Source organism: Hydra viridissima, unplaced genomic scaffold (genome assembly GCF_058129835.1).
Source record: "Hydra viridissima isolate aposymbiotic clone 2 unplaced genomic scaffold, HvirCarnegie_v1 scaffold_11, whole genome shotgun sequence".
NCBI classification, from domain to species: domain Eukaryota; kingdom Metazoa; phylum Cnidaria; class Hydrozoa; order Anthoathecata; family Hydridae; genus Hydra; species Hydra viridissima.
Window position 1 is genome coordinate 13,152,942 of NW_028324310.1, and position 26,852 is coordinate 13,179,793.

General features: G+C 31.2%; 5 protein-coding genes and 1 non-coding gene across 6 annotated transcripts; 5 read left to right on the top strand and 1 right to left on the bottom strand.

Annotated features, from left to right (window-relative positions):
- The first annotated feature begins 789 nt into the window (after positions 1 to 789).
- On the top strand, positions 790 to 6,546 carry LOC149882270 (protein Flattop homolog). Its single transcript, XM_090067307.1, has 3 exons — positions 790 to 883; positions 6,042 to 6,104; positions 6,210 to 6,546. The coding sequence occupies exons 1-3, from the start codon at positions 857 to 859 to the stop codon at positions 6,462 to 6,464; spliced, it is 345 nt and encodes a 114-aa protein (XP_089923433.1). The 5' UTR covers positions 790 to 856; the 3' UTR covers positions 6,465 to 6,546.
- LOC149882271 (uncharacterized) lies at positions 2,827 to 5,318 on the bottom strand. The gene is made up of 5 exons (XM_090067088.1): positions 5,180 to 5,318; positions 3,888 to 5,106; positions 3,671 to 3,791; positions 3,516 to 3,559; positions 2,827 to 3,426 (listed from the first exon to the last, which is right to left on the bottom strand). The coding sequence occupies exons 1-5, from the start codon at positions 5,230 to 5,232 to the stop codon at positions 2,827 to 2,829; spliced, it is 2,037 nt and encodes a 678-aa protein (XP_089923214.1). The 5' UTR covers positions 5,233 to 5,318.
- A 2,717-nt stretch (positions 6,547 to 9,263) lies between the features above and the next one.
- LOC149882272 (splicing factor 3B subunit 6-like) lies at positions 9,264 to 12,304 on the top strand. Its single transcript, XM_090067680.1, has 5 exons — positions 9,264 to 9,413; positions 11,194 to 11,234; positions 11,341 to 11,418; positions 11,738 to 11,876; positions 11,993 to 12,304. Exons 1-5 carry the CDS (start codon positions 9,390 to 9,392, stop codon positions 12,080 to 12,082), a joined length of 372 nt encoding a protein of 123 aa, XP_089923806.1. The 5' UTR covers positions 9,264 to 9,389; the 3' UTR covers positions 12,083 to 12,304.
- Positions 12,305 to 16,566: 4,262 nt separating this feature from the next.
- On the top strand, positions 16,567 to 16,639 carry Trnav-aac (transfer RNA valine (anticodon AAC)). The gene has a single exon. It is a non-coding gene; the product is annotated as a tRNA-Val (tRNA).
- A 3,304-nt stretch (positions 16,640 to 19,943) lies between these two features.
- On the top strand, positions 19,944 to 20,595 carry LOC149882274 (periculin-1-like). The gene is made up of 2 exons (XM_090067653.1): positions 19,944 to 20,229; positions 20,387 to 20,595. Exons 1-2 carry the CDS (start codon positions 20,031 to 20,033, stop codon positions 20,593 to 20,595), a joined length of 408 nt encoding a protein of 135 aa, XP_089923779.1. The 5' UTR covers positions 19,944 to 20,030.
- Positions 20,596 to 22,811: 2,216 nt separating this feature from the next.
- LOC149882275 (uncharacterized) lies at positions 22,812 to 23,433 on the top strand. The gene is made up of 2 exons (XM_090065922.1): positions 22,812 to 23,067; positions 23,225 to 23,433. The coding sequence occupies exons 1-2, from the start codon at positions 22,812 to 22,814 to the stop codon at positions 23,431 to 23,433; spliced, it is 465 nt and encodes a 154-aa protein (XP_089922048.1).
- Positions 23,434 to 26,852: the final 3,419 nt, after the last annotated feature.

Consider the following 26,852-nt stretch of genomic DNA (forward strand, 5'->3'; position numbering starts at 1 on the left):
GACAGAGGTGCCTTTTCCTTCAGGCATAGTAAAAATTTAGCAATGATAGTTTTTCCAGTAATAATTTTTTTCAAAGTATGAAGAATCAAATACGATTTTCAGAAGTCGGGATTTGTGACTTTAACGTGCGCAGATGGTATCATCAAGCCTACATCGTCACTTCAGTTAAACCACAACTTTTGTTTTGAAAAGTTTATTAGTTAAAAAAAATTCGAACCCAAGAAATTCGAATTTAAAAAAACAAACAACTAAAAAAAAAAACAGCATTACAAGTTTTTTTATGTAAGAAACCAAGTAAATGAGTTAGAACTAGAAAGTTTCTTATTTTAAGAGTACTTTTTTAAAACTCTAGTACTAAAAGTTTCTTAAGAGTTTCTTAAGTTTCAGATTATCAAAGAGGGAAAAAGTAAAATGCAATTTGAAAACATTTTAACAAATAAGATAAAATGTTTCACAGTTGCTCAACTAAAGTTATTTGAATTCCATCAACATCGTTCAATGTAATGTAATCCTCAGATTTGTCCTTGAACAGAACACAAATTAGGAAGTATTCCTCGAACTCTTAAATGAATTTGTTCAATAGTTTCTAAAAATCAACCTCTTTTCGAATTTTTAAGAATTCGTTTTTAGAAATTGTCAGTAATATTAAGAAGAAATGAAGTTCGTTTTCTGAAACGATGCATATCGGATCGTTACTTTAGATTCCCTCTGAAGTGGTATGGTAAAAAAAAAATGTTAATAAAAATGAATGGATCAGGCAACAATATCTCCGATTACACCAATAATTCTGTTGTTGCTAAGCGTAAAAAAAAAAAAAAAAAAAAAAAAAAAAAAAAACTTAGCTGAACATTCTAAAATGGCGTCTAACTACAGTGCAAATCAAGTATGTAGTTCCATAAAAATATAACTTTGCTTTTCTATAAAATAAATGTTTGTTTTAGTTTATAGTCTAAATAGAGAAATTTTAATGTAAGTGTTCTGAATGATTTGAATATTATATAGACTGGATAACAAATTAATAATTGATTCTGTAGAATTTCAGCCAAGGGCCTCAAGTTCCACTGAGGCCTTGAAATTAAGAGAGATGTTCATTAGAATTATATGAAATTTATAATTCTTGAAGTTGTTTCTCAGTTTAATAGTTACCAGTTGTAGTGAAGAAAGGTCATTTTCAAAACTTAATGTAAAAAATTAACTGAGAATCACCCAGAAAAGTTTGTTTTCATTAAACTTAATATGCATCAATAATGAGATATTAGTAAATTTTGATAAGTTTATGGAAAATTTACGTGTAGAAAGAAAATTTTTTAATATACTTTTTTTGTTTTATATATATATATATATATATATACACTTAACCTAAATAAGCTCAAGCATTTTTTAAATAGTTGTAAGATTTGCTTTTGTAACAATATATATAAAACTTATTACCATGTAAAATTTGATATTTAATTATTTTTTAATTCGGATTTTGTTTTGACTCAAGTTTGATTTGTCTTAGTTTAAGCTTGGATGATTAAATTTGGTTAAATATAGTGACTAAATTTAACTTTGCTTGATAGAATATATATTACTTGTAGTTGTATATTTTCTTTTTGTGGTCAAATGATTTTTATTATTCTAATTTTGTTTCTTTTTATATGTTGTGTTTCATAAAATATTATTATTGCCAGATTATAATAACATTGAATATAAATCATTTAGTTAATGTTTTGAGAAATTTTCTTTTACTACTCTTATCACATTTTTTATAAATGTAAGTTAATGCATAAATTTATCATAGACCACAGTAACAGTTTTAACATAAGTTATGCTTATCACAAAATTGCATTTAAGTTATTAGTATAAGATGGTATTGAAGTATTTTATTCTTATGTTTTATGGTTTAAAAAAAAAACCCAGCCCTGTTTATAGGGAATGTAATTATCAATAGGTAATGTTGTACATATATATTTGTAAAAGGACTGAAATTTATGTATGTTTGTATATATATATATATATATATATATATATATATATATATATATATATATATATATATATATATATATATATATATATATATATATATATATATTAGGGTGTTTCAAAAAAAAGTCATGTCTGAAAAAAAAAAAGAGCCCTAGCTTATCATCTGCCCAGACCATGATTTAGTACTAAGGATTTTTTTTTTTTTATATTTGAAAATCCTAAGGGTCCCTTCAGGGGGTAAAAGGGGCAGTTTTTTTAGCGTTTTGTACCATTTTTAAAACAGTTTGGAAGAAGTCTTAACATTAAAATTTTTAATTTTTTTTTTAATATTTCTGTTTTTAAAGACCTAGTTAATCTAAATAAGACGGACTCTATTCTCCAAAAAAAAAAAAGCTTCTAAAAACTGTTTTAAAAAATCCTAAATTTAGGGTTTTTTTGATTTTATAAAACCCATAAATGTTAAACAATATTTTTTTGAAATTCATATTAGTAGGTTTATTTTCGATTAAATTTTCGATGCAGTATTATATTAAACTCACTTGTATTCAGCTACAGAGTTTATTCTAGGAAATAATAAAAAAAGAGGGCCTGGGAATGAATAATAAGGAAATGATTAAATATTTTTTGTAATGAAATATTCAAAACCAAATGGTTTTTTCCGAAAACTAAAAAAAAAAATAAAAATTTATGAAACTACAAAAAACTTCAAATCCAATGTAAAATTTGTTTTAAATTGAAATACAGTAATCTTAGTTAATTTATGATCATCTTTATTACAGCTATCTATTAAAAACAAAGTAATTTTTCAAATTAAAAACAGATTAAAAATTTGTTAAAAAAATGTAAAATAATAAACTAGATTTTTTTTCTGCTAGCAGCATTTTCATAATCGATTTTTTTTCTGCTTTTTTTGTTTTTCTTGTAATCATTTGTGAAGAGAAGGGTGTCCTGCCTTTTCTCCTCAGAATATGCTCTGTTTATTAGGTCTTGAACTAATTTTACCGCCCTTTCAGAGCAGTCATTAACAACATCAAGTCCAATTACTGTTGCTTTAAATTCTAGATAAAAATCATTGAATTTCCAAAATTCTGGTGGTGTTTTCATCCATTGAGTTTCTGCTTTTCCATGTCTAAGCATATCAAAAACTAGCCACGACTTGTCTGTTATTAATGGAGCTAAACTAGGAGGCTCATCTTTACTGAAGTTAAGGCTTTTTAATATAGCTTGGTCCATTATTTGGCGCTCCAAAGGGAAATTTTCATTTGGACATCTTGGTAAACTATAAAGTTTCTTGGCCATATCACCACGTTCCCTACATTCTTCATCTGCTAGGGCAAAAACTACCAAAGTGGGATCCAAATACCAAGTATGTCTAAGAATAGAGCTCGTAACAGCTTGGGAGCCAAGTAGATTCCATTCCTCATATCTTTTCATTTGCCAGTAAGCTTTCATATCCTAATAAACAGTATTAATAAACATTTTGAATCATTTTAATCAATAGCAAGCTTTCTAACCTCTCAATAAATTATTAAAAGACCTTATACCTGTGCTGGTGCTAAAGAACTTAACTCTGCTTTTAGAAACCACTCTGTATAGAAAAGAGATATGAATAAAACCATACCAGTTATTTCTTCTTTTTCTTTGTTAGTCAGGTTTGGAATTTCATTCATTAAAAGATACAATTTTAAATAGTATAAACCTTTTCCCATGAATCTTGAATGGTGAACTGGTCCCGGTAAATGGAATTTAAACCTATTTGATGATAGAACCATTAAAGTAAGTTCAGCTAGCTCATGGTATTCTTTTCTAACATTTCCATCCTAATAAATTTTTAATATATTTTTAATTTGTTACAATCGTTTCTTTTAAATATTTAGAATAAATAGACATAAACAAAATCAAAATTATAATAGCACCTTTTTAAAGATCTTTGAATTGATCACATTAGTAAAAAACTGAATAGCAGCTAATTTTTGATTATATATCCATGTTCCAGGTGGTATTATTAGTCTTTTCAGCTCCTTAGTTTCAGTATCTACACAGTTCCAATTTTTTTTTAGAAATTCAAATAGTTTGTTTTCTGGACCAGAAGTTTCGCTGCTAGGGTAAATCTTCCAGAAATGAGTTATGTGTCGCTCAATTACATGATGTCTACATGCAATCAGCAACAATGGGCGTTGAATCTGTTGAACTAATCTCATGCAAGTACCTTGCCATCTTCCTGTATTTGCTGAAGTTGTGTCAAAGCAGAGACATTTAACTTTATCTCCTAATCCAAAAAACTCCATTAATTCAAAAATAGCTTGCTTTTGATTAACCCCTGAACTAGACTCTATTGGAGGAATGCCAAGTAGTTCTGTTTTCCCATCAATCCTTACCAAAACTGCAATTCTATCTTTTTTTAATTGCTTTCCTTCCGTCAATTCATTTACTATTTTTCCATCAAAGTGTATGGTCATTGGTGAATCTGATACTACACTGTTTTTTATATATTCCCTTATTTCTGTTGCTCCGGCAGATACTATGTTCTCTGCAGCTCTATAAGATGTTGATTTAGAGCACTTAAAGTTTGCTACAGAACCACCAGCCATGACAATAACACTACTAATCAAAGCTGTATGTTGGTGGGGTGTTATACCCTCTCCCACTGCTGTATGAGCAGTAGACTGAAGTATATTTTTAGGAAGAAGAACAGAATTTTGAGTATTAGGAATCTCATTAAAATCAAAGTCGATATCTGTTTCCTGGCCTAAATCGTCGCTAGTGCAACTAGAAGAACTTAGATAATCTAAACCATTTTTATCTAACTCTACACATAGCTCTTTTTCTAAATTTGATTTGCTTCTTTTCTTTCTTCCTACAGAATACTCATATCTTTTATCTTTTCCTCCAAGACTTCCTTTCCTTTCCCAAAGCTGGTCTTTTAAGAAAGCAATATCTTCTTCCTTGTCTTTCACTTTTCTCATTTTATCTTTTAATATTTCCTCAAACATAACATGAGGATGTTTTCCAATCCAAAATACTTTATTCATTTGTTCTTCAAATAAATGTCTTTTTTTTACTTCAGCAAGATTTGTTCTTTTTCTTTTATCTTTTAATTTCATCCACTCTTTTAACAGTTTCTCAACTTTATTCCTTTAAAAAATAGTATTTGCTTGTATAATGGTTTATGGATTAAACTGATTTAGAGTTCAATGATAAAACTTACCTTAGCTTTTGTATTGTAAGCACCTTAAATCCACCACGTATCCAAGGACCCATTAGTTTAGATAATATGCAGCAGTCAAACTGATCAACTGGGCAGTTAGGTATGAAAGAGGAACTTTTGTTAGTCAACCTACTAAGCACTTAAGTTTTGCTTCACATCTTAATTTTCGTAGAAAGAGATAATATTGAATTACCTCTTTAGCAGTTGCAAATTTATTTGCTGGAAGTTTTATGATATATTTTTTAACCAAAAATATTTCAACCAATCTATTACTTCTAACTTTTTTTTTCGGTGGCATTTTAACAATTTTTTTATTTTTAATCTAAAAACAAAGTTTTATATAACATATATTTAAATAAAACATTATTTACTATAAAAGAATTAAAATTTTATTTAAAAAAATATATAAATAAGTACACCGTAAAAATATTTGTTTTTGTTATATATTTATGGATTTTTGGGTTTTTTAAAACAGTTTTTAGAATTTTATTTTATTTTTTTGAGAATAGAGCCTGTTTTATTTAGATTAACTAGGTCTTTACAAACAGAAATATGAAAAAAACATTTGAAAATTTTAATGTTAAGACTTCCTCCAAACTCTTTTAAAAATGGTACAAAACGCTCTAAAAATTGCCCCTTTTACCCCCTGGAGGGACTCTTAGGATTTTCAAAAATAAAAAAAAAAAAATCCTTAGTACTAAATCATGGTCTAGGCAGATGATAAGCTAGGGCTCTTTTTTTTTTTTCAGACATGACTTTTTTTTTGAAACACCCTAATATATATATATATATATATATATATATATATATATATATATATATATATATATATATATATATATATATATAACTTTTTTCTTAGTTTGAAAATGCATATACTGCAAAACATCTACAAAACTATGAAATACCCAAAAAACACAAAAAGGTCAGTTATTCTTTTGATTACATATTAAATTCAATTCTACTGTTATAAAAGCTGTAATTAAATTTGTATCATAAAAGTAACTGGTGTTCTCTTTCTTTATCTTAGCACCCAGATGCTCGGCAAGGCTTTACCAAAGTTATAAGTGATGAACATGGTCATCTTTTACCTGGAGTTAAGCGTTCAAAAGAAAGCCCTTGGGGCAATTTTAAAGGCACTTGGGATAGGAGTATGGATTGTAGAGTAACAAATCATTGTAAAGACATTTATGAAAAAACCAAGATATCAAATTCAATAAAAGTTAAAGAAAGTCAAAATAAATCAGAAACATGTCAAAAAAGTCTTGAAACTTGTATATCTTAAAATATATATATTTTTACTGTATAAGTAGTTGTATTAGAGATACAGTATGATAAGTATGAAATAGAGAACACCACTTAAAAAATGAAGTAATTTAAAGTTATTGCAACAATTTCTTCTATCAAAAGAAGTGAGGTGGGCCAGGCCCTTTCCCCTCTGACTCCTATATCCCATCCTTCTCTTCAAATGATTAACACCCATGTTTTATATGCACATATTAATATAGAGCTTCATTCATTGATTTTGATAAAATTCTTTTATCATAAGGTTCTTTTTCTCCATGATTATAACATTTTCCTTTCATTCTGACACAATACTTGGAAAGATCGATGATCTTTTAATCATCGATCTTCCCAAGTATTCTGTCGAAAGATCGATGATCTTTTTTCTTTCAAATTTGAGTGTAGCCTTGAAGTTCATACTCTAGTTGAAATATATAAAAACAGTAATGTTGAAATTCCATATAATCTTACTATCGCAGTCAAACTAGGGGCTGTTTATATGAAAAACGGGCTTGTTCGTTTGCAGGGCTAGCCCGTTTACCGAGATCTCGACGTCGTCCTTATTTCAACTTAATTTTATTTTACGTTTATATGAATGTGCAACCAATAACTGAAGAGGAAACCTTTTTTATGTGCAACCAATAACTGAAGTGGAAACCCTCGACTATATAAAATCCACTATCATTGAAGGTAAGAGTGTTGGACCGAACAGCCTTCCAACAAAGCTTTTTAAACTGGTGTCAAAAAATCTATGCAAACCACTAAGTATCATCTTAAATAATTCATTTTGCAAATGAATATTTCCTGATGTCTTCAAACTGGCCCAAGTTATTCCAGTCTACAAAAAAGGATCAACGGTTGACTGCACTAACTATCGTCCGATCTCTCTTCTTTCTAATTTAAGCAAAATTTTTGAAAAAGTTATGCATAATAAATTATACGACTTCCTAAACCAAAATCAATGTTTATATAAACACCAGTTTGGTTTTCGCAAAAAGCATTCTACAGCTCACGCTTTTATCGAAATTACAGAAAGTATAAGAGTTGCTCTTGATAATGGAAACTTTGCCTGTGGGGTTTTCATTGATTTAAAAAAAGCTTTTGACACCGTAGACCATGACATTCTCCTATCAAAGCTTAACTATTATGGTGTACGCGGCATCCCGTTGCAATGGTTTAAATCATACCTTTCCAATCGTCAACAGTTTGTTACCTTCTCAGACATCAAAAGCGTTTGCATTGGTATCCCTCAGGGATCCATATTAGGTCCTCTTCTCTTTATTATTTACATTAATGATCTTAATCTTTCTATCAAACATTCAAACACGTATCATTTTGCTGATGATAAAAATCTTCAATTAACGACAAACTCCCTCAAAAAACTAAATAAATATATTAATGAGGATATGGCCAGTCTTGTTCAATGGCTCCGAGCAAACAAAATCTAATTGAATACTAAAAAAACAGAAATAGTAATATTTAAGACGCAGTATACTAACTTTTCCAAAAAAACAAACAATAATCTTCCAAAATACTTGAACTTTAGAATAAGTAGCCAAAAGCTGCCTTTGTCTAGTTACATAACTTATCTTGGTGTTGTGATAGATGAGAAACTTTCATTTAAAACACATATAAATAACCTTACTCTCAAATTAAACCGTGCCAACGGCATGTTAGCAAAAATTCGACACTACGTTAATTTTGAAACATTACTATCTATATATCACTCAATTTTTGGTTCACATTTACAATATGCATGCCAAGTTTGGGGAAAATCTAAAACCGTCCGTCTGTCTAAAATCGTTTCGCTTCAAAATAGAGCAATACGAATAATTCATTTCTGTCCAAGAGACTTCCCTACTGACATCCTGTATCTTACATCCAAAGTTCTTCGTTTCTATGATTTAATCCAGTTTCTAAATTGTTCATTTGTCTGGGATCAACAACACGGTCTCCTTCCTTCCATATTTCGTAACTAATTTAACAGTAGGACAACGTGTGGGCATAACCTAAGATCAGTCACTTTTAACAACTTAACCATCCCACAAAAATAGACAACTAAACATGGAATAAATTCCATTACATATCAGTGTATCCTTTCTTGGAACACCCTTCCGTACACCCTAAAAACGGATTTTATCCTTAGATCCAAGAATCTGTTCTTAAAGTCACTCCATCATTTTTATCTAAAAAGTTACGCTTAACTTTATTCTTAACCTCTATAACTTTTTTCTTTATGTTTATGTACATTTTATAATTTCTTATTTGTGTATATGCGTATATATGTATGTATATGTGAATACATTATAATAACTATTTGACCTATATTTTAATTCTTTTAAAAGTCGGTTTTATAAGTGTTACTTATAAATTTTTGTAAAGTTCTATTTTTACTATGTGACTAGTTTATTTCTTATGTTTTTCTCTTATCTTTTCTTTATATTATTTAGGTAATTGCGTTTTATTAGTGAATTACTATTTGCAATGACCTGTGTTTTTTGTAACATCCTTAACACGAAATATATATATTGATTGATTGATTGAATAAACGAACTAGCTCGGATCGCTATCCGGGCCAGCTCGTTTATTCATATAAACGCAAAATAAAGTTAAGTTAAAATATTGATGACGTCGATATCTCGGCAAACGGGCTGGCTCGTTTGCCGAGCCAGCCCGCTTTTCATATAAACAGACCCTAAGAGAGCTAGCAAGGCAAGTGAGATCTCACTTTTTTTTGCCGAGATCTCGGCAAACGGGCTAGCTTTTATCCATATAAACAGGCCCTTAGTTTATTCCGTCAAAGTTCGGAGATATATTCCTTTTATCAAAATTTTTAGTCGTACGTCAAGTCCATGCTGCCATTTTCAGAGTCTATCATTTGCGACTTTTAAAGCAAAGTGGTTGCAGTCATTAAAAACTCCTAGATATGGCTATGCAAAGGAGAACCAACGTATGATATATAACATAGTATTTAAAATTGAATTTATTATTTATCGATTCTTTCTTATGTCTTTTCACGGTTTTGCATTATACAGTTATTCAGCTTCTATATATTTATATTACAAAACTATATAGAAGCTTCTATTTAATTTTACATTACAAATCTTATTTTTCCATATATATATATATATATATATATATATATATATATATATATATATATATATATATATATATATATATATATATATATATATATATATATATATATATATATATATATATATATATATATATATATATATATATATATATATATATATATATATATATATATAATATATGAATACAAGCTCTGTACTATAGAACTATGTCTTACTTAAATCTATCTGGCCATCTTTAGCTGAATAACTACTTTACATATCTGTGGCATTTTAATTAACAAATATTCTAATTTTTGAAAATCTATTTTATGCCACTCAGTTTTATGTTTTTAATACTTAATATTTCTGTTTAATTCATTTCAGCAGAGTTCAATAGTCAAAAGATCAGGTGATTGAGGAGGCTAAATTATTCTTTTAGTTATTTTAATATTTTCAAATACACTTAAACAACTCCTACAAAGTTTTGAGAAATGCTTCGGGTCAATATATAGATTTTTTTCATCAATTATCTGACTTGCTGAAAAGAATAGTATAATTTATTAGAATATCCAAATAACCTCACTACCTCTGCTATGTTTTATTGTTGGCACTCTAGTCTTTGTTGCAACTGAATTTTCTAGCACTCTTTTTCTTTTAATCAATAATAGGAAACTTCAACTTGTCAGTATAAAGAACATATTTTTAGTTATCAACTTTCCATCATTCATGTTACTGTTTCACAGACATTGGATCTTCTCTAGAACTTTTTATACTATTTCATATTTCTAGTGCAGTTAAGAATCTTTTTCTCTTAAAATTTTTTTTCTAAAAAAATGGTTACCACTAGTAACCATTTTGCTGTTTTCAGTAGCAGGTATTATTGATGTCTTAATTGTTTCTGCTTGGCCATACTTCCAGTTTCTTCCTTCTCTTTTATGATATTATATATTGTTGAAGTAGAAATTTCTATGGTTTGGATAATATGAGCATATTTGAGACTATTTGAATGCATGTGAGACAATCTAAGCGCATATATTTTTAAATTTAGATAAAAATTGAATTACTAAGTTTAAAAAAATCAAGAACTAGATAAAATTGGCAATAGTTTACTACTTATAGCTGAAACTTAGATTTATTGAGGTAAATACATAAAATAGACATGTAGCAACAAATTAATATTTAAAAAAGTTTACTTTGTGTAAGTTAGAGTTGACTGTAATTACCATTATTTTTGTAACTTTAACATACCATCTAAGAGCCAATTGCATGATAAATGACTGAGTTATCCCTTTTTCATTTCTTTAAATTTTTACTGTCTTTTAAATGCAGAAATATCAAGCAATTTTAACAAAGTTTAAAAGTATTCATGATTCTCTAAAATATCCAGAGTGCTGTCTTACACTATTAAATTTATTATCTCTAACTATATAAGCATTTTTATTATATGCTAAAGCTCTAAAATAGTTTTGGACAGTTTCAGCAGGAACTAGAAGATAGATAGAATATCAAATTAACTTTACATGTCAAATTTGCCCCAATTGATTGGTGGCAACATTGATTGAATCAAAGAATGACAGATTGAATCAAAGGAATTATGTCAAAATTTGTGTTTTTAAATTGATTTTCATAAATTCTCTCTTTAACTAGGTACGGCTTCCACCAGAAGTTAATAGAATCTTATATATAAGGTAATATTCAAATTTGCTGGTTTTATGCTTTTCCACCTTAAGAAGTAAATTACTTTAATACATTTTGAAAAATGGTTGTTTGATATTTCTTGTTTATTTATAAAAGGAATCTACCTTACAAAATAACTGCAGAAGAGTTGTATGATATTTTTGGAAAATACGGAGCTATTCGACAAGTGCGCCTGTGAGTAAACTTTTTATTACTAGGAGAAAAAAAATTTACAAAAACAATAACAATAGTTATAGGATTAATAATAGGTAAAGGAAAATGAAGAAAATGAAAAGAAAAAAGTTGAAGCAGGATATTGTGCTGCCTATGGCATTTTACAATCAGTAAAATTTGCCATAATAAAGTTGGTCAATTGATACAATTTGCCAATAACTTACTTTACCATTTTTTCCATCTGTTATCAGTTTTTTTGGGTATTAGCAACAATTAATAACGAATGATCTTGAAATTAAGAATATTCTTGCTAATTTAATTAATAGATAATTTATTTTAGTGGAGTCACTCAGGAAACTAGAGGAACTGCCTATGTTGTTTATGAAGATATATTTGATGCAAAGAATGCTTGTGATCATTTGTCAGGGTTCAATGTGTGTAACAGATATCTAATTGTGTTGTACTATCAAGCTAACAAAGTAAATCAATATTATTTATTTCTTGCATTTAACAATGAAAAATGTCTTTTGTTAAAGTTTTTTTGACTTTGTTTTAACTGATAAGTAATGTTTGATCATTTTCATTTCATTTTTAGATGTTTCAGAAAATGGATAAAGACAAAAAGCAAGACCAAATAGATAAGTTAAAGACAAAGTATGGTGTAACAGACACACCAGAAAGATAACTTTGCTTTACATGAAAGAAATTACAAGTCTTGTCCATAAGTACTACAAGATCAAAGATCAGTATCTCCCGACTGCCATTCAATTGCAGTTACATTTCTTCACTTAACCCAAATGATCATCGAGTGTTATTATAAATTGGTTCATTACTTTAATTTCAACAAACATTTTATATCAGGAAATCTTATAAAATCATTTATGTAAGCGTTCATCCATTAAACGAAGAGTTTGAGTTTTTTGCTTTCTGAGAAGTTTCTGCATCCATTTCTTAATAAAGAGAACTTCTGCATACATTTCTTAGTAAAAAGATTTTAAAAATCAAAAGTTCTTTTCTAATTTTATTCTAAATGGTTTTTTCGCTGTTTCTCAGATTCACATTTTGTAATAGCTAGTTAGTACTGACCTTGTTCCAAACGTATTTTCTTTTAAATATCACCTATAATAAACTACTTGATACTATAAAATCTAGCCAAAACACGCTCCAAAACAAACACGCTAAAAATATAAGCTTTAGCACCAATAAGAATATCTGCACCTCCTCCTGTATGCAAGAATGTCTTTATTAGAAATCTTCAAAAAAAAAAAAAAAAAAAAACTATGCGAGTCCCAAATTTATCGCACTCCTAGTGCCACTTAAGTTTTGTTTACATATTTCAAGTTTTAATAGCCTAATGAAGTTTTGAATCAATACGTTCTTTACATTAGGAATCAGTTTCATTTGAAAAATCTTTTTAAATTTAGAAATATTTGTTGAATAATATGATTTTAGTCTGACATTTAATTGTGGTCGACATACAGTTGTTAACAGCATGACCTTTGTGAGTGAATTCAGCGTTTCCATGATCTTTCAGGATATCCTCTTGTTTTTTTCAATGGTTTAAATGAGCTTAATTTCCTCAACGTGATTCAATTTGCTAGCCAACTTACTACGTTAATCTGCGTTGTCTGTTGTATCTGCATTGTCTGCGTGGCGTTATCTGTTGTATATGCGTTTCGTTGTTCCGTTAATAACAAATAAAGTAACAACTCTACATCAGTCATTTAAAATATTTTAAATTTAAACTAATTTACGTATTTAGACAACAAATTTATAAGATTTCAGAACCTCACACAACTTATTTTGCTTTGTTTTTAACCCTTCAAGGTATTGTGAAGAATAGCTATTCGGTTAAATATGTTTGAACATAAGTTTGTCACACCAAAATCTTTTGTTTGAAACGTAAAAAAGTTGATATTGATAAAAGTCCTTAAGAAACTGATAAGGAATTTTGTACTTTATTTGTTATTATTCATTGATTGAAAAAGCAGAACGCCGATGCTTAATACCAACACAGCTTTGACAACGAAACGTCAACTAACTTTTCTTTCAAAAATATAATAGACTGTCCCTTACTCTACACAAAAAAAAAATATTACAGGCTATTCCTTACTTTACTTAAGAAATGAAGAGGGATGCTGTTGTCTTAGCTAAAAAGGCTAAGCATAGCGATTTTTTGGTATCTAAAATTTTAAAACATCTTTAGTCTATAAAGCTGGTAAGATTTAGAGACCGAAGATGGAAACATATCCCCAATATCAAAACCTAAATAGAACTGTAAACAAATTGAAATCACTCATACCAAATGCCAACTTATGACGTGTTCCCTTTCTATAAACTCTCGGCACTGCATGCCCACCCTATGAGAGGCGTTATCTAAAACATGCAAATGTTTTTTGCACATTTTAAGTAACGACTCTCATAAGGTGTATCTCATTAATAATGATGGTATTGCCACAGAGCAAAACGAAAAAGAGCTGTTATTGATAAAGACCTGAATGGAACTAAATGTGTAAATACAAATAAGTTTAAAAATATCAAGTTAAAAAAAATGATATATATTTTCTTTTCAAAATTTTAGGCACGCTTTCTTTGTCCAATTTTTGCTAGCATCCAGCTAGCCTATTCACAAACGCGGCTACATAATTAAAAATGTAGTATCTATGTATTATTTTTCATCTTTTTGCTCATTTCACGTGACATTTTTTGTACTTCTGATAAAAACATCTTTTTTTTTCAAGAGCAGTCAACCTATAAAGAGGAATATCATCACAACTAGATTTCAGTAAATCAGGTCAACCCTCTAGTATTCAAAATCAACATTAAAAAGGGGGGGGGGGGGTTCTAATAACTTTTAAATGAAGCAAGATACCTTGACAAATGAGGGCTTATTTTAAAGTTGGATAAACACTTTACCAAAGTTAATCCTGTGCAGCCCAAGGAGTTGGCGTCCACCAAAAATGGCTTTTGGACCCCCAAAAACAACTATGTGAATTTTTTATGTGAAATAAAACTTTACAGTATGAAAAAATTCAATTTGTTTTCTGGTGTTATCTATTTCTCTGGATCTTCCAAATCGTCTTCTAAGTAGCAAGGAATATCTACTAATAAAGCAGCTTTATCTATAAATTCATATTTGATCACTGGTAATGGTTGCTAAAGAGAAGAAATATAAGGATCTGAAGAGAAAAAAGCAGTTTTAAGAGATCCCTATTTGTGTCTTGTCTTAATGTTAGACTGATATGAAACTCCCGATACTGCATCATTTGCTTTTTCCAAGTCTCCTGAGCCTCCTCTGAAAGTAATCCAATAGAAATATTCCTATTTGCAAAGAATTTTGGCACCATGAACTAATATTTTATGAACTGATGCGGGCATTTAATACCAACCATATTTCTCTACTAGCAAATTAGCAGTACCAGTACGATATTAGTGGTCTTGATATTGGCATTTACTTGAAGATAACCCTCACACCCTTTAACTAAATTTTTGTTTAATTTATTTATATTAGCGGATAGTTTATAGGGATATTTCCCACATTACGTTGGTGCACTTTGTCTACATTATAAGATTGTCTTTAAAAGAATTTCTCAGATGTCAAGTTCTTACTTACTGATGTCAAATTCTGTTATGTCATCATCATTCTCTCGATTTATTCACAATTTTTTGAAATGTGAGCCTGCATAAAATATGTAAATTGTATTAAAAAATATAATCAAAGAGTGCAGTGTTGAAAGTGTAAACGCGAGGTTGTCTGTATTAATTGGTCTCTTCTGACAAGCATCAATATCTTTCATTTTAGTTAAATTGGCTTTACAAATGAAGTATGTTTGATAAAAAGTCTCAGTAATTGCTCTACACACGTTACCGTCATATCATATCAAAAGTTAGTTGATGTAACACCCAAAGTTGACATCAGTCTTCTATGTCAGCTGTTGGGATTTGTGGCTATTTGTTGTTTTTCGTTTTGTGAAATTTCTGAAATATCTTTCAAAAGCTGAAATGAATTGGCCAACAATATCGAGTTAAAAAAGGAAAAGGATTTTCGAAAATAATATCTGCATCGAATAGAGGCCATCGAAGTAAAAAAGATTTACTACTTTATTACTCAGTTGTCATTTTGCCACACTATTATATCTGTTTGAATTCATTATGCCTAGTACTCCAATCAAATCCCATTTGTAAAAAATTTTCAAATTTATCTGCTAAGTTAAGAGTCTTCACCAGCAATGTTATCAATTTTTAAGGTCAATTTAAGTAAGAAAAATAAAGTTTTTTTAAAGTATTGAAGACATTGATTGTACTTAATCAGGGGGATAACAGGATTAGTCCGGGGGGATGCAGTAATTTTAAAAAGCTGGAAATAGGGGACACCACTATATGGTCAAACCCAAAGCCTTCAAGCCTCCACTTTTGCAGGCCTCTTTACCTGCAAAACCAAATTGAAAAAAAGGAGTTAAAAAAAAACTGAAGAATTAGATGTTCGGGAGGAAATAGAAAATCTTCAAGATTTTGAACTTGAAATCCCCTTCTCTAACCAGAACACAAAAATAGAAATAAAAATTGAGATGACCATGTTGGACGGCAACGCAGTGAATGCTATAACAGATACAAACTCAACACAATCTTGCAATGTTTGTTCTGCCATGCCAAGTGAAATGAACAAGCTGGATGTAATTAGAGAAAAAGCACGCAATGAGCAAGATCTAATTTTAGGACTTATCCACACTACATTGTTGGAAACGAATTTTTGAATTCATTCAATATAAATGTTATTTTTTAAAAATTTTAACTTTTTTCCTCTTAGAATTGTACTTTAATGCATAAAAAAGTAGAGTAAATTAACATAATACACATTATTTTCACTATGAAAATATTTTTAGAATGATTTCTAAAATATAAAAGTAAAAAAAAAAAACTGCACTAAAATATTGAAGGTGGGGGTGGGGGGCTGGGGTTATTAATTTGAAAACTGTGAAATTACCCATTTTTCATGTTCATAAATAAATTTAAATAGTTTGATAAAAATGTTAATTATCTTATAAAATTGAAGTTTTGGCCGCTTTTCGGCCATTTCGCTTCATAATGTACCAACATAACAAATCAAATAAACCCTTCAGTTGAATATTTATAACTTTTATATATAATATTTTTTCCCAATTATTGTAGAGTTCCATAGTGTAGTGGTTATCACGTTCGCCTAACACGCGAAAGGTCCCCGGTTCAAGCCCGGGTGGAACTAACACTGCTATTTTTTTTCAGTTTATAATTTAGTTCTTGTGCTTTTTTTTTTTTTTTACTGTAAATCAACTGCATTAATCAACCCCGATTGTTTTCAATTGCCTAATCAATAGTGTCAAATACTAAGAAATAAATTAAAAATAATGTTTTATTTTATTAAGACACGTCATGTAGTCACTGTAGAAGGTCTTCAAAACCTTTTTTTTTATCGTGTGTATTTGTAACCATCAGCATTTTATTTGTACTTCAATTTGAATCAAAGAAACTAATATCAAATATCACCTCACTGAGGTACGATGGCGATAAAACACAACCACAGCCTGTCTAACAAATTAAAGGTGACAAACAAACTTTGGAGTTGCGATAGTTGCAGGAACTACTAAATGTCTGACACAAGCAGCAAAAACTTGAATTAAATATACTCTTTCAACAACCTCAAATAATGATCTCTTGCTGGAGAAATTGAATTTCACAATCAACCCTACAAGTTCAATACAATATCTCGAAGAAATAAGAGCAGGAAAATATCATACAATATGCTTAAGTAGGTCGGGTCAGTATTAGAAGTTGAAGAAAACAATACAGATGCCCTTGTAAAATTCATGCGTCGTCATTTCCTCAATATTTTCGGCACGTTAATACAGGCTGGGGCTTTTTGTTTGTACTATAAACCAAAATTTGACGGATATGAAGCAATTAAACTGTGCATGATAGTTTTGCTAGTTACTTGTGATCAGTTTTGTGCACCAGTCATATCTTTATTCAAAATAGCTTGCTTACTGCTGTTACAGCTGGTGTTTCCACTTAATTCTATTTTTCTTTTTGCCATATGACTATTTATGCATTGCTTTTCTTTATCCGTGTTTTCGACATCGGAGAACAATTTTGCAGCTACAATGCTATTAGACATAAACCAACTGTTTTACTTTTAGACTCATTGTCTTCGTTTTTCTTCAGATTACAGTTTGGTTCTTCAGGTTACCCTCATTAACGGATTAATTCAGCAACTTACACGAGCATTTTTCTATGCTTTGACTGCTGTAGCTCCATTAAAAAAATAAATGCAAACATAATTATAAAACCAATTAGGCAATAATATGACTATAGTCATATTATTGCCTAATTGGTCTTATAATATATATTATATGTAGTCATTTTAAGAATATTGAAATTTCCTTAAACATAACGGATAACATAACACCAGTTTTCGTGTTTTCTAACGGGTAATTTTTATCTTCAATGTATAATTCGTATGAAAATAACAACGGCAGTTACCGTTACGTTATTTTCATACGAACTATATATTGAACATATCGGGTAATTACTGTTATGTTAATGTATAATTCGTATGAAAATAACATAACGGCAGTTACGTTATAAAACACGAAAACTGGCGTTATGTTTTTAAAAAATATAACCGGTCATTTTTTTACTGTGTAACCAGATCAGAATGGTTCCTCTGCGCAAACTGTCTAGTGCACTAGATAGCTGAACTACATGAAATGTATAAATTGGGTAATTAGGACAAAAAACGATTTTAAAAACACGAGGTGAAATTACATTTTGTAGCGTAAACTAAAGAGCGAGTTTTTTTGTTTTCATTTAGCTTACGAAATATATAATATAAATATACATAACTTGACCAAATTTCAACCAGAACTGTAACTTCTTTAAAGAATCTGGGTTTGAATGCAGAATGTTACCTTCTTCTAGAGAATTCATGATCTGCAATTGGATTGGCTGAATATCATCTTTGAGTTAAATGTGCCATAGTTATGAAACAATAATAAAAGCTCTCCAATATTTCTTTCAGGGAAAATCATGTAAAATAAAAGCAGTAGTTTTATCAAATGTTACCAATTCGAGCGTGACGCGAAATTTGTCATTCGCAGGATTATCGAGTTTTTGGTACCTTTTTTTTTTTATTCCCTTAATATATAGACTTTATATATTAAAATTGGCTGTTCGTACCAATCTCATTATTTCACATGCTAACAGAAGAAAAAAGTGGGCAATTAATAAAAAAAGAATCAGAAAAAAAAAAAAAAAACACTGACAAATTCAATAAGAGACCAATATCTTAAAAAAACAAGATCACGAAAGTAAAATTATATGCTACACTCTATACGCTAATTAGTAAACATCTAGGTAAATATAAAAAATATAAAAAACAAAAGCTGTTACGGCTCCTCGTAGTATGTTCTAAATCTGCTATCAAGCATCTAACTAAAGAAGCGAATCTGCTGTTAGGTAAATGACTAAAGAAATAAAAGAAAGTAGGTAAACTAGAAATACAACGGGCTATAACCGTTTTTAATGCTTTTCATTTTTTAAGCTTACGGGAGAGATTTCACTCCTCGCAAATGAAATGCGAAAAATAAAGGAGCGCAAAACTTGCAGTGATCAAAAAGCAGTTGTCCTTCTACCACTTGCACCGTACATAAACGTGTTGCTTACCGATCAAACCTTGGTAACCTTACGCATATCGCGAGGTTGGGATTATTATTTTAAAATACGCTTTGTTTTATAAAACTTTTTTCTAAATAATTGGTTTAAACATGAACTATTTAAAGCATAAGTTATTTTTTCTTTAAAAATCAAAGCTAAATATTTTAAAAAGCTTTTACTTTTGGAAAAAAAATCCAAATCTTTCCCCCGTAGTTTAAACTCGGAGATAGAAGAAAATAATTCTAACCTCGCCATATTGTAATTTTAGCGGCCTGTTAAAGAAAAGAATTAAAACACTTCTATTTTTTTTGTTGATTCAAATTTCTTCAAAGCTAGATGCCCTAAGTTCTTAAGTTCAAATTTTTTATAAATAGATCCTAACGAGTTGTTGGTTCTTCTAACTCCAGGTAAATAAGAGAGAGACCGTGTCTTCTTAAGTGCGTGCGTGCGTCAAAGTGCACTCGAAAAAGCAACGCCTACTCAGCTGTGCAGTGAGCATCAAAGAAACCAAGCTGAACTGCTTTCCGATCTGCATGCCCGAATCCAACGCATTTTGTTTTCACTCCTAAGTAGGCTTATGCGCTTGTTCTTTTTTCTTTCGGCCAATTTAGGTGTGCTTACGTTGCTTTTGTTCTGTTTTTTTTGTTTTTGTTTTTTTGTTTTTTTTTCTGTGCGTCGTCTGAGTATGCGCTTGTGCCAAACGATTTTCGTGAACTTTTCGCAGAAACGAAACGCGTTTCCTCCTACGAAGCACTTGTTAGTTCGTTATTACTTTTTCAGCGCTCTTGTAGCACATTACTGGCAAATTAGTGCAGTTGTTATTTCCACAACTGTCAATTGAAAACGCCTATAAAAACGCGCTTCGTAAAACCAAGTTCAAACAGAAAAAGTTCAAACGCAAAGCACAAGCGAATTAAAAAAAACCTTTAAACCGCTTCACAATCATGGCAACCAAGATAGTTTTCATCGCAGCTTGTGTTCTGGCTGTCACAGCAAACGCAGTGCGTGTAACCCAAGACCAAGATAACGGCTACGAACACCAGAACACCAATTACGGACACGGAAAAACCGACTACAAACCCAAGAATACCGACTACGAGCCCAAGAATATCGACTACCAACCAAAGCGCGTTATTTGTGTCGGTAAGAGATTTCTTGACAATATGCTTCAGCTAAGCTTACCTAACAATGTCGCGCTTTTATTTCCTAACTGAGTTGCATGTTTGACAAAAACGCGCTAAACTTGCTTTTTGTTTTTGAGCGAAAAAGCTCACCGTTTAAACTTTTCTTTTAACTTTAGGTGTCGATGTAACAAATGACTGCATCTATCGTGCTGACGGCAACTACGCTATTAACAGCGAGCCTCGATCTGGCTACGTAGCATGTGTCAACAAGAGAGCGATATGCATGCCATGTCCATACGGATTAGTCTTTTGCGCTAAAGCTGGTTACCGTGGTCTCGGACAATGCCTCGGAAAATATGATGAATGTCCACCGCGACCATACTGATTGTAGTTATGTTCGAAATAACAATGCTAGAAATAACAATAATGTTTTGAGCTGTGTTCGTTTTTTTTATTAGCTTTTTATTAGTGCACGACTAGATTGATGTTGCACGATTTGCGAAGATCCTAAGTGATCTATCCCGGGATCATTCGGGAGAAGAAAGAAAGAAAAAAAGATAATAAGGTGACCTGCGGCGGCAGTAACAGCTCGGCAAGCAATGTTACAAACTTAAGAAACCCTAAGTGAAACGGCCTTTCCCACTTTGTTAACCGTCAGATGCGTTGCAGGCCAAAACTTTGAGCCTGGAAGAACCTGTCCGCGTCAGTGCGAAAGCTTTGCTTTTAGCTCAAAATTAGATTTAACTTTCTCTCTCTTTCTCTCTCTGCGAGATATTTTAAGTCGTAAATGTTTCATAAAGTCTTTGTGACTTGTAAGCTCAGCAAAGGACTATTCTTTCGGTAAATCGGCCAGTCGGAGAACAACTTTGCCGATCGCTCGGCACAAACCTGAAGTTTACGCCTCGCTCTTTCGGCTAGCGGTTTCGCGTAGACAGATATTGGGCGGCGCATTGGTCGCGCTTTCACGGCCGAACATTAATGCTACTCGTCCACATAGCCGGCCATCCTGTTAAAGAGAGGCCAGTTTGTTGACGGTTAACCGATTTTGCAAAGCAAAGGGGAGAAAGATCGGCTTTTCTTTAGCTCAACTCTGTTCAGCATTTGTTTTTTCAAATGCTAGCGGCGCGGCTTGCCATTCGGGCATTAACAAGAGTTAAACTCAGATGGGTGTTTTTGTCATTTTTTTAAATTTACTTTCTTTTAACGTGAAATCGAAGTGTTGAAGTTATCAGACTCCTTTGCTTCTGAAGATGAGTGTAGTTTTGTCGGTGACTGTAAACTAAACCCTAACACAAGTTTTGATGATTAAGTAAAGGAGTTGCGTTACATTGTGATAAACTTCAAGAATAACAAGTTGTTACGGCTTGCCGTAGTATGTTGTAAATCTGCTATCAAGCATCTAACTAAAGAAGCGATTCTGCTGTTAAGTAAATGACTAAAGAAATAGAAGAAAGTAGGTAAACTAGAAATACAACGGGCTATAACCGTTTCTAACGCTTTTCATTTTTTAAGCTTACGGGAGAGATTTCACTCCTCGCGAATGAAATGCGAAAAACAAAGGAGCGCAAAACTTGCAGTGATCAAAAAGCAGCTGCCCTTCTACCACTTGCACCGTACATAAACGTGTTGCTTCCCAATCAAACCTTGGTGTAACTTTACGCATGTTGTAAAGTTAACGGTTCTCATTTAAAAAGAAAAATAAATTATTTTTTTTTGATTTAACTTTCTTCAAAGCTTCAGAAGCTTTGAGTTCCTTTTACAAAACTTATAACTAAAGTAAAGAACAACTGAATATTGCTGATTTATATTTCACTTGCAGCAGTTCTTCTTCTTTTTTTTTTTTTACTTATTACGGACACTGAAAATAGCCATTTCTAGAAAAAAGGAATCAGAAATGCGAATTCGAGCGCAAGCTAAGCTGAAGTGAGCAAGATTTCGAAAAGGTGTTACAAAAATTGTTTGAGCCTATTACGTTAAATGATTTAATATGAGTACGCTTTGAATAAGAATTTTATTAAACTCTTACGTTTTAACGATTTGTATTATCATATCTTCATCGGCTTTGTTTCAAGGATATAAAAAAGTTAATAAAACAGAGACTATATCTTCTTGCGTGCGTGCGTCAAAGTGGATTCGAAAAAGCAACGCTTTCTCAGCTCTAAAGTGAGCATCAAAGAAACCAAGCTGAACTGCTTTCTGAAATTACGCTCTTTCGATGTAAATTCGGCCAATTTATGTGTGTTTTATGTGTTGCTTTCGTTTGAATTGTTTTGCTTTTTTTTTGTTGTTGTTGATATTGTTATTGTTGTTTTTTTCTCTTTGCGTCGTGAGTATGCGTTTTGTGCCAAAACACTTTGGTGACGTGATATTTTTGCAGAAACAAAACGCGTTTCCTCAAACGAAGCACTTGTTATCTCGTTATTACTTTTTCAGCGCTCTTTTGGCGCATTATTCGCAAATTAGTACAGTTGTTATTTCCAAAAGTGTCCATTGAAAACGCCTATAAAAACGCGCTTCGCAAACACAAGCAAGTTCAAACACAAACAAGTTTAAACGCAAAGCACAAGCGAATTCAAAAAACCTTCAAACGGCTTAACAATCATGGCAAGCAAGATAGTTTTCATCGCGGCTTGTGTTCTGGCTGTTACAGCAAACGTGAAGCATGTAGCGTATTTCGACGACTACGAACACCAGAACACTAACTACGAGCCCAAGGAAACCGACTACGAACCCAAGAAAACCGACTACGAGCCCAAGAAAACCGACTACGAGCCCAAGAAAACCGACTACGAGCCCAAGAACATCGACTACGAGCCCAAGAAAACCGACTACCATCCAACGCGCGTTTATTGTGTCGGTAAGAGATTTCTTGACAACTTGCTTCAGCTAAGCTTACCTAACAATGTTGCGCTTTTGTTTCCTAACCGAGTTGCGTGTTTGACTAGAGCGCGCTAAACTTGCTTTTTGTTTTTGAGCAAAGATGCTCACCGTTTAAACTGTTCTTTGAACTTTAGGTGTCGACGTTACAAATGACTGCATCTATCGTGCTGACGGCAACTACGCTATTGACAGCAAGCCTCGATCTGGCTACGTAGCATGTGTCAACAAGAGAGCGATATGCATGCCATGTCCATACGGATTAGTCTTTTGCGCTAAAGCTGGTTACCGCGGTCTTGGACAATGCCTCGGAAAATATGATGAATGCCAACCACGACCATACTGATTGTAGTTTTTTTTTATTTTTCAAAAATGCAGTGATTTTATAATGTTTTGAGCAGTATTTGTTTGTTAGTGTCGCGCGACTAAATTGATGTTGCACGATTTGCGAAGATCCTAAGTGATCTATTTAGCCATCATTCGGGAGATGGAAGAAAAAAACCAAAAAAAAAAAAAAGAAAAGATAAAAAATAAACATGCGGCGAGGGCAACAGCTTCGCAAGCATTATTAAAAACTTAAGAAACCCTAGGTGAAACGGTCTTTCCCACTTTGTTAAGCATTAGATGCGTTGCAGGCAAAAAATTAGAGTCTGGTAGAACTCGTCCGCATCACACAGTGAGTCAAAATTAAAAAACACTGGCAAAAAGCCCCCCAAAAAAACAATTGTTAGGACCTAATAAATTAAGTTGTAATGTAACTTATACCACCAGAAAACTGGAAACTAATTGCTTTTTGGTTAATTTTTAAGGATTTGTCAACTTTTGCACCGCTTCCTGAGACATTATTTTTTATTGCGAAACTAGCGCACAAAATGCTCGCTTTAGTGTCACTCTCTTAACTTTGGTACGGGTAAAAACAGTTCAAAATTTAATTTGAAGGCATTTATTTAAGATATTTGGTAACTATAAACAATGTTTTTGACACTGCATTTTTATTTTAGATGTCATTCCTAAGATCTTTAAAAAACTGACCCATATTGATTTTTTTTTATTTCTTTAATCATGAGTTCTCTTGAAATACTAAAAGGTTCCACAAGATTCCATGGTAACTTTAACATTTTCCCATTGATAGGTATATATGAAACCGGAAAAAAAACAAACTTACCCGAACTTGCTCCAATTCAATATACAACCTTTTAAAAAAGTCGAATGTAAAATTTCGTACAAATTATTTTTCACATTGCATTAGAACTGCAGAGAAAATTTGTCACAACTCAAAAAACCAACATTCAAAAGCTCATGTTCAAACACATCATGCTAAATTTCAAACCTAAAAAACCAAAGTTTGCATGATTTGACGGTCTACTTCCTAAATTAAACGTTTAAAAATAAGACTTGAGTACAAAATAACGAATAATAGTTCGTTATTTACATTCATCATAAAAAGAATAAATTTAGTTCCTATCATTCAAGAGTTAGGAATTAATCATGATAATGTACTTGAGGCTCTTCTACTTGAGTTTAGTTGATTGGAGGGTGTAGACCACGAGTCTATAGATGAACCTGAAATGATAAATCTTTAAAAAATTCAATCAATATTTAAATGTAAATTCAAATGTAAATTTCTGAAACATTCAAGAACCTTCTCTAGATTTCTGGAACATGAGCGAACCTGGTTGGGTAAAGAATTAACAGTTAACAAGAAAAGACGTTGAAGTAGGTCTAGGTAGAAAGAACAAGGACGGGGAAGATCTAAGCGAGAGAAGCAACAGGTCTAAGTAACAAATAGTTTGTAGTAATAATGATCGTCGTAATAAATCAATTGAATTAAAACCAATTCAAAAGTAATTTACTCATTTAAATATTATCTTGTTTAAGGTTGCCAAGTTGGCTGAACATCCTGCTGAAGCATTGGGATTAACTGCAAGTTGGCTGAACATCCTGCTGAAGCATTGGCATTAGCTTCAATAAGAAAAGCCTTCGAAGATGCTAATAAGAAAGATTTTGTTGTTGCCTTGAAAAATGCTATAAATCCTGGCAATGTTAAAAGCATAGAAATTACTTTGCAAATAAAAATAAAGATTATTCGCTGAGAGTGGGGGAAAGTTTGAAGGTGTACTCTACTTTAAAGGGGGTTTTAATGGTGTCTTTTGATGGTGGTGTCTTCAAATATGCGTAAACATAAACAAAAGTATACTGATACAAATAAAATGGCCTAAGTTAACGAGAAAAGTCTTTTTCAGACAGCTATTGTTCCATTTAAATTAATATTTATAAAGGAAACTGTATGGTTCAATAAAAAGCCCTCTAATACACATTATTGTAAACCCCTGCGTCTCCAATATCAAAAGGAAACGAAAGAGCTGATCAGAAATGAAGATGAAAATCTTAAAGCTGAAAAGAATTGACTGGTCGAGTTTGAGGTAAAGTTAGAAGCAGCAGAAGGCAATCCCTGAAATTATCAGTTTCATTAACCGCCATAGTTTCAAAAACCACAAATCTAAAAAAATGGAAAACCACTTTCCCTTGATGCTAAACAAAGCTGTTTTTCTAATAATAGCTTTTTCATTTTCTGTTTTGGTCATAGAATAGTAAGATAAGATAATATTAAGGGTCTGCGTCTCGTTATTTTTTGAAATCGAGACGAGACGATCCTAAAAGCTTTGTCCCAATTAGCGACAAATATCGAGACAATTTTCAATTTTCAGTCGAAATCCGGGACGATACCGAGACGAGACGAGATGTCCCGGACAAAAAAGGAGCTTTACAATTTCCCGGAATTTACATCTTTTTAACGAGACATAACGAGACATAACGAGATATACTAGTTAATCTTTAATGTGAAATTTAAATAATGAATTTCTGACACAATTACCATTATTTATTTCACCTGCTATTATTGATATTGTTATACGATCTACATAAACACAGCTTTATAAAAGTTAATGGTAGCAACTGAAATCAGGGGGAAAAAAATATTTTTGGGATAGTATTTAACTTTTTCCACTAAAATATCGTGTAAGAAGTGGATAAATATATGTCCAAGGGCTAAGTTTCTGATCATTTAATATTGTTTACCGCCGAGGTCAGTATTCACTTCTAATGCAAGAGTTTGTTTTACACTCATATTTAAGGGAAAGATTTTATCCAAAGTGTCTTCAACTTTTTTGATCTATAAAACGTTTGACTTTTTTTAAAAAGTGTACTTTTTGCAGAGACTAACAAGAGAGCATGATGTTCAATACCTAGTTCTTTTATTTTCTCTTTTCCTTTGCTCTCTAAGGACCACCCATTGTTTATGGGGTTTTCCAGAACCAAAATGGCTACTTTTATTGGTCATAAGATTTTCTTGAAGCTATTGGTCTTCTTTTTCTATAAAAGAATCATAATTTCTACCACATTGTTTTAGTTTTTTTCTTCACTTTTGAAATAAATCTATCTAAAGTAGCATTAATTTATGTTCTATTTGCTAATTTCTTCAGTTTTATTTGATTTCGTTAAGTAAATCCTTCCAAAATGGTAATTTATCCACTCCTAATTCACGTATATTCGGGATAAGATCTAACCTTTTTGTTGTTGTTGTTATTAAAATCATTAATATATATCAGAAACATTTTTAAGTACTCTGTATCATTTTTCACTTTACACTGCTTACATTTTATGTTATAACTTCTTTGACAATTACCACATTACGTTTCCTATAATGTTTAAGTAAATAATCTTACTTGTATATTATACAGGAAATATTGAAGTTGTTAAGTAATG

Bases quoted from the DNA above. Each gene is read 5' to 3' on its own strand.
- LOC149882271 (XM_090067088.1), bottom strand. From the start codon at position 5,232: ATGGGTCCTTGGATACGTGGTGGATTTAAGGTGCTTACAATACAAAAG. The intron at 3,560-3,670 runs GTTTATACTATT...TTTTCTATACAG, and splicing joins TTCAAGATTCATGGGAAAAG to AGTGGTTTCTAAAAGCAGAG. The intron at 3,427-3,515 runs GTATAAGGTCTT...ACTGTTTATTAG, and splicing joins GTTCTTTAGCACCAGCACAG to GATATGAAAGCTTACTGGCA.
- LOC149882270 (XM_090067307.1), top strand. From the start codon at position 857: ATGGCGTCTAACTACAGTGCAAATCAA. The intron at 884-6,041 runs GTATGTAGTTCC...CTTTTTTCTTAG, and splicing joins CTAACTACAGTGCAAATCAA to TTTGAAAATGCATATACTGC. The intron at 6,105-6,209 runs GTCAGTTATTCT...TCTTTATCTTAG, and splicing joins TACCCAAAAAACACAAAAAG to CACCCAGATGCTCGGCAAGG.
- LOC149882274 (XM_090067653.1), top strand. From the start codon at position 20,031: ATGGCAACCAAGATAGTTTTCATCGCAGCTTGTGTTCTGGCTGTCACA. The intron at 20,230-20,386 runs GTAAGAGATTTC...TTTTAACTTTAG, and splicing joins AAAGCGCGTTATTTGTGTCG to GTGTCGATGTAACAAATGAC.
- LOC149882275 (XM_090065922.1), top strand. From the start codon at position 22,812: ATGGCAAGCAAGATAGTTTTCATCGCGGCTTGTGTTCTGGCTGTTACA. The intron at 23,068-23,224 runs GTAAGAGATTTC...TTTGAACTTTAG, and splicing joins AACGCGCGTTTATTGTGTCG to GTGTCGACGTTACAAATGAC.
- LOC149882272 (XM_090067680.1), top strand. From the start codon at position 9,390: ATGGCTATGCAAAGGAGAACCAAC. The intron at 11,235-11,340 runs GTAATATTCAAA...TATTTATAAAAG, and splicing joins AATAGAATCTTATATATAAG to GAATCTACCTTACAAAATAA. The intron at 11,877-11,992 runs GTAAATCAATAT...TTTCATTTTTAG, and splicing joins TGTACTATCAAGCTAACAAA to ATGTTTCAGAAAATGGATAA.